Source organism: Psammomys obesus, unplaced genomic scaffold (assembly GCF_907164565.1).
Source record: "Psammomys obesus unplaced genomic scaffold, mPsaObe1.curated_primary_1811, whole genome shotgun sequence".
Lineage (NCBI taxonomy): Eukaryota > Metazoa > Chordata > Mammalia > Rodentia > Muridae > Psammomys > Psammomys obesus.
The window spans coordinates 4,940,940-4,947,757 of NW_026591086.1; the positions used below are offsets into that span (position 1 = coordinate 4,940,940).

Consider the following 6,818-nt stretch of genomic DNA (forward strand, 5'->3'; position numbering starts at 1 on the left):
TTCTTTCTTTCTTTCTTTCTTTCTTTCTTTCTTTCTTTCTTTCTTTCAGAATTTATATATTTCCCTATTTGGAGCACATTCCTGGTTTTGAAATATATCAATGTCACGAGTCATTGAGGAAGGGTTTGTTTAAGATAGGGTCCCTTTTTAAAACCTTTTAATTACATTTATTTATTTTTCTATCTTGTTTATTTATTTATTTATTCTGTGTATGAGCAGGTGTGTAAACCATAGCAACATGGAAGTCAGAGGACAAGTTGCAGGAGCTGGTTTTCTTCTTCCACCGTGTGCTTCTAAGGATTGAACTCGGTTTGTCAGGTTTAAACAGCAAGTGCCTTTGCCCAGTGAGACGTCTTGCTGGCTTGAAACAGGGTCTCATAATTTCAGGTTAGATGCATACTGACTACATGGCCAAGGCTGACCTTGAGCTCCTCATTCTCCTGCCTCCACTTCCCAAGTGCTAGGAATGCAGGCATGTGCCGGCTAGGGCTAGAATGGGACCAAGAGAAGAGGTCTCCACCTTCCTCACAGGGCTGCCACCTGAGGTCCAGGGGTGGAGTCCTTCCTTCACTGCTTAAATGACTGAGTCTCATCTGAGCTCTGACCTTCAAGGTAAAGATGGCACTGGCAATGTTCAAACAATGGTCAGCTCTGACTCTCCCTCCCTTAAAGAAAGGTACTGTTGTACCAATGGACACCTAAGAACAGCTGCCCTGATGTTGTCAGAGATACAATGGCTCAGGCCAGCCTTAATTTCTATGGCATGGAGTCGGAACAGTGCAACTTTCAAATGGCTAAGGGGCAGGTCTCACCGGTGGTAGATCAATGGCGATCACCTTCCTCTTGACCTGCTGGGGAGAGATAGCCAGAGCTGTCAGGCTTTCCTTCAACTTAGGCCATGGGCAACGGGCTGGGAAAATCTTATTTCATCTAAGCATGATCTTTCGCCTCTTCCTCCTGCACTGCAATTAAGTGGCTAATTGCACATCTACTAGCTGAGCAAGATTTTTAAGTTATTAATGATTTGTTGTAATTTAAAGACTTATAAAATTATTATTCAGTCTCAATAATAATGAAAAAAAGATATCTCAGTTGGTTAACTGCTTACTTTGCAAGCTGACTCACAGAACCCACACACAAAAAAAAAACTCAAAGTGGTGACACGCTGTCAATCCCAGCATTGGGAAGGCTGAGGCAGGAGGGCCATTAAGAGTTTCAGGTTACTGGCCTGGCTCTAGGCTCCCAGCCAAACCTCTACCACACATCTGCTATCACACAAGACTTTCAAGGGATAGCTCGGGTATCAGCTATTCACACAGGGGTAGACAACTTAACCACCAGGATTTCTCTGTAGCTAAGATCTGGGGATGTTGAATGGAAAGGGGGGGAACAAAGACGGAAAGAAGGAACTGAGAACACGGTGCTCTTTACGGGAAAGGGAGGTGGAGAGAATGGGGTAGGGATGCTCTTGTGGAACACTAGGACCCAGGGCTGAGAGACAGTCAGCTTGGGGAGAGGGGATGCAGAACAAATAGGGATATTAAAAAGCATTGTATAGGTATGGCGTCTGTCTCGATCCATCTTATGCGTAACAGAACATCTGAGTTGGGGGTCCTCATAACAAGGACATTTTTCCTTGTTCTTTGTTTTATTCGATTATGGATTTATTTACGCGCATGCGTAGAGACATGCGAACATGATCATGGATGTGTGGCTGTACATATATGCACATGTGTGTGGAAGCCAGAGGTTGACCTCAAGTATCCCTCCAGGAAACATTCGTATTGTTCTTTTGAGACAAAGAATCTTACTGGTCCCCAGGGCTTCCTGCTTTGATGAGGGTGGCTGGCCAGGAGTCACAGAGATTTTCCACGCTGTGTCTCCCCAGCTCCGAGATTACACCCGCACACCAACACTGTATAGCCATGGTTGATCTGAAACCTATTGCCTAGACGAGGCCGGCCTCGAACCCACAGAGATCTGCTTGCCTCTGCCTCCCAAGTGCTGGGATTCTGGGTGTGCGCCACCATGCCCAGCCCACACCCAGTTATATGTGGGTGCTAGGAATCAACTCAGGTCCTCATTCTTCTGCAGTAAGAACTCTACTGACCGAGCTCTGTCCCCAGTCCTGAGTGAGAATTACATTTGGTGTTTGGACCTAGAGGCTGGCTGTCTAAGATGGAGATCACACACCCTGAGCCTTGGTTATTCATGTGACATGGCAGAAAGCACCACATGAGCAAAAGAGGAAGCGGTACATAACTCAAGCGTCTCGGGCCCTTGTATTATCAGGGCTGACAACATAAAAGCAGGGTGCTCCCACGGGCCTTGCTTCCCATCATGGTGCTACACTGAGAATTAAGTCTCCAGCAAATATCCTAGAGGACACTTTTAAGCCACAGCATGATGCCACCAAGCTCAGCAGAGCTCTACAGAGCCCACTCACCAGCACCTGGCCTTGGATCAGGGGACAGTCACTTCTCCAGCCTGATAGTTTGCACAGGTTGTTCGTAGCTAACTGGGCCTAAAGGTTCCTTGAAAAGGCTTTGGGATACAGTATCCCGAGATGAGAGGATGTTTCTGACCTAACCTTATCTCCAATGGAAGAGAGGGATTCCAGGAGAAAGGAGCTCAGAGGCCCATGTTCACTGACAAGCAAGTTGCCATGGTTAAATATTGAACATCCTCCAAAGGTTTGTATGTGAAGTCTGGCTCCCCAGGGAGGAACTACAGACCTTGAAGAGGTGTGTGTACTCTCATTGGGAACTCCCAATGTCATTATGGGTGTGCTCAAAAAAGGGGGATAATTCCTTCCACCCTCTCTCCCCTGCCCATGTCTCATTCTCTCTTTATTGCCAAACCCATAAAGCAACCTGATCCTGAACTTCCAGAACTATGAAACTAAACAGTTCTAACTTTATTTATTTTATAAGTATCCCACGCCAAGTTTTTGTTTTAGTGACGTGAGGCTGACAAATATACCAAAACAGCCATCTTTCTATTCTGTATCCCAAAAGGTTCAGGTCCTTCACAGACGTGAATCGGTATAACTTCATTGCAGCCCAGAAGTGGCCTCTGGCCAGAACAAAGGGGAACGACAGAAGCCTTTCTCATTTCTTACCCCTCTGCTGGCTCTTTCTCTTCACCCAATCCTGAACACCTGAGATCCTGAAAGCCTGGGGCAAACCTCTCTTCATGCTTTCTGGCTGTAACCTACTCAGTCTGTCCAGCCCACCTCATAGTCCCTGGGAGTGTATCCGCAGGCCCCTCTTGTCTCCCATAAGCAACATGGCTGAGGAGCCTGTTCTGGCCCTTTCTTGACTTTCCTAAAACAGTGGAACTTATGGTGTGGTAGGTGAGACACACTTTTTTTTTTTTTCTTTTTCAGAGACTGGATCTCATCATGCAGTCCTAGCTGGCTTAAAACTCACCAGCAGCCTCTGCCTCCACAGGGCTGGATGAAAGGTGTGTGTCACCACGCCCAGCAACTCTGACCATTCTCAAGCTTCCCTACAAACACAGATTCAAGGGAGGAGAAGGGAGCTTGACCCACTCCATCCACACTTCTCTGGGCCAGGGCTTTTAGAAAAATGCCTCAAAAGTCTGAAGACACCCTGCTCATGGGCCAAAATAAGCAATGATTACTAATTCTATCAAACTGGTGAGCTGACTGTGCTTTCAGAAGCCACCGTCATTATACATACATGAACACCCTCTTGTGAAACATGAAATATTCATATACTATAAGCATCAAGCTGAGTAAATGTCCCTAGTTATGAATGACAAAATCCCACAGGAACGCCTCTTTGTGATAAGTGAACCAGGGAGGGCTGCAGAAAGGCTGAGCCAGAATTGACCTCTAGAACCAGGAAGCAGAGGCAGAGATGGGTTTGCAGGGGTTAAAACTACTTATGGATTTAGCCTAGTGCTTTTGTCTTCAAATTCCCCTCCCCCCACCCCGTGTGCCCTAGATGTACAATTTAGAGTTCCTGTTAAATTTGGGGTGTGTTCCAACAATCACTCCTGATCAGCCAGCCAGGGAAGCGGCCTTTCAGACTCAAATATTAATATGCTGCCATTGTTATGCAGAAGTCACCTCATCTGCCACTTTTACATGCTCTCTCATGGATCCTCCATGTGTAGTTCTGTCCCCTTCAGTCTGTTGGGATGAAGCGAACATCTTGCCTGACTTGAGAGCGTTCACTCAAGTTCAGTGTTAGGTCATGTTTCACCAACATACAGCCAGAGGGACTCATTTTATACTTACCCAGCTTTCAGAATAACACTGAGACATTTGGGTTAGGGGTGTGGCTCAGTGTGCTTGGCACACACGGTCCCTGGGTTTGGACCCCAGCTTCACAAAAGAAAGAAAAGATACATAGGTGGTAGGTAGGTAGATATATAGTAGATAGATAGATAGATAGATAGAGCGAGTAAACTGGTGATCATGGTGGCTCACATCTGTAATCTGAGCACCCAGGAGGCACTGGGATTGTCATGAGTTCAAGTCCAACCTAGACTACAGAGTGAGATTATATCTCAAAAAAAAAAAAAAAAAAAGGAAAGAAAAGATAGAAGAAACTTTTACTTCAACTGACCACCTAGAATAAAACAAGCTTTTTGGATTTAGATCCCGGTTGCCTCTTACTAAAATATAAATGTAAAAATCAGAGGATGGCTGGGTGTAAATTAAGTGATTACTCGCTTCACCTTTCAAAAAAAGAAAGGAAACATCACCACCACCCCTATGGCTGGAAATGATCCTAGGAAAGTCAAATGCTAGAACACTCTGCTGTGCCAGGCAACGGGGAGGCCCCAGTGAGCATGTGCAAACATCCCCCAACTTCTCCAGTGGCTGTCTGAAAGGAAGCACCTTCAGGGCTACTAACCTTCCTGCTGCCCTAGAAGGGAAGGCACACACACGGGATTCAAGATACAGTCATTCACAGATTGGTTTCTTATCTTCGTCACGAGCACGGGAGAGGAGCAGCAATCGAGTATTAAGAACTGTGCACTGTAAGTGATCAGCTGAGACATTAAAGCTGTGGAAAAAAAAATGTTACAGGAGCATAAACGTCACCCTGAAACGGAGGAGGGAAATGTGTGTGAAAAGACCACGGAACTTGAAATGTGCACTGCTGGGAATTACTGGTCCATGTCAAACAGTTTCCATGGCTGAGGATAACCAAGCTAGCCTTCTTTGTTTCGACATCGACACAGTCAGGGAGTCCTGTCTTCAAATGCGAGTCTTCCCCTCCCACCTTTTTTTTTTTCCTTTTCTTTTTGGCTCTTTAAATATAAATCCACGCAGTCTCGCCCCATTCCCAAAGTACCCTCCAAACAGCGCTGGGGGGGAAACGCTCTAGGAAGCCCTTGCAGACACTTAGCGGAACTTTGTTCTCCACTTGGACTATCTAGCTTTCCTTGGTGACATCACAGCCTCCCCGACTCTTCACTGGCTGCGGACAGTCCCAAGCAACCGGCAGAGGCTCCGGGCGCTGGCCGTGGTCCTGACCTCCGAGCTCGGGACTCTGGTGCTGAGCGCGCCCAAGGCGGAGACCTCGCCACCCCGAGGAGCCGGGTGGGCCCCTTCCCCTCCAGACCCTGCCAGGGAAGCCCTCTGGCCTCCACTGCAGCCCTCCACTGAGCTCTTTGAGCCGCATCAGAAAAAAAAAAAAAAAAAAAAGGGTGGGGCCCCGAGCCACAGCTGCAATCGGATGCCGCCCGGGAGGATTTAAGAACGACCCAGCAGTCCACCCCAATCGCCACTCGCCGCCTCCAGCCCGGGGACCAGCTGCTGCCTGACGCGCGAGTCCCCCCCACCTCCCAGGCGCAAGGAGGCGAGGGCAGCCTTTGTGGGCGATCCGACGCCCACCGGCGAACCCGCGCCTCGCCGCACCCTGCTGCCGGAAAGGGGCGGGCAGGGCGCGGCGGCGCGCGTGCAGATGCGGGGGGCAGAGCTCCCAGCTCCTCGTGCCGGCCGCCACGCGGGGATGCTCGCTCCCCCCGACACACACACACACACACCCGCGAGATTCCAGGGGTCAGTCCCTCGCTCCGTCCCCACCCGCCCCCCACCCCCCTACCAACCTGATCGTAGATGTTCTGCAGGGCTTCCTTGCCCGAGGCCCTCCGGATCTCCACCTTCCGGCCCGATTCAACAGATGGCTCCCCGCTGGCACGCCGGCTCTGCCCGTGCGGGTTGGGGCCCAAGTGGGCGACATCCCGCTGCTGAGCCACCACCTGCCCCGAGCCCCGGCCCACCGAGAGCGAGTCGAAATCGATGGTCTTGTTCTCCGAGGACCCTTCCACCGGGCAGAACATGCCGCAGAATTTCTGCCGGGGCTTGGGACTGCCCGAGCCCAGGTTCTTAAAAAAGGCAGGGACCTCTTCGTCCTCTGCCGCCTTCCCCGATTGCTTTCTCTCGGCCATGGCTTGGTGGGGTGGGGTGGAGGGGCGCTGGGGAAGGTCCTCTCCGTCCGTCCGTCCGTCTGTCCGGGGCTTCCCTAAGTCTCCCTGGCTAGGGTGTGCGCTAGCCCCTCACGGTCGCCGCCGCGGCTGCCGCTCCCTGCCGACCGCAAGGTGCACAGAAAGGATGGAGGGCTTGGCGAGCCGGCGACCCACCCCTCGCGGTCCCTCCTCCTGACCCTGCTTCTCTCCTTCCCTGCCCACGCCCCCCGGCGCCGCCACGCCACCTCCGAGCTAGCGGCAAAGTTGGATCTGGGCGGGCGGTCGCTGCTGCGGCAGAAGATGCCTAGTTCCCGGCAGAGCGGGGGGGGGGGGGGGGGGGGGGGGGGGCGGGGCGGGCGGAACGCGCG

At 50.8% G+C, this 6,818-nt stretch overlaps 1 protein-coding gene across 1 annotated transcript in view; it reads right to left on the bottom strand.

Moving 5' to 3' along the window:
- Dpysl2 (dihydropyrimidinase like 2) overlaps positions 1-6,718 on the bottom strand; it is a 100,987-nt gene extending 94,269 nt beyond the window's left edge. Inside the window, exon 1 of the mRNA XM_055609656.1 lies at positions 6,091-6,718. Coding sequence (XP_055465631.1) covers positions 6,091-6,432 — 342 coding nt within the window. The 5' untranslated portion in view covers positions 6,433-6,718. The remainder of the gene's footprint in view (positions 1-6,090) is intronic.
- Positions 6,719-6,818: the final 100 nt, after the last annotated feature.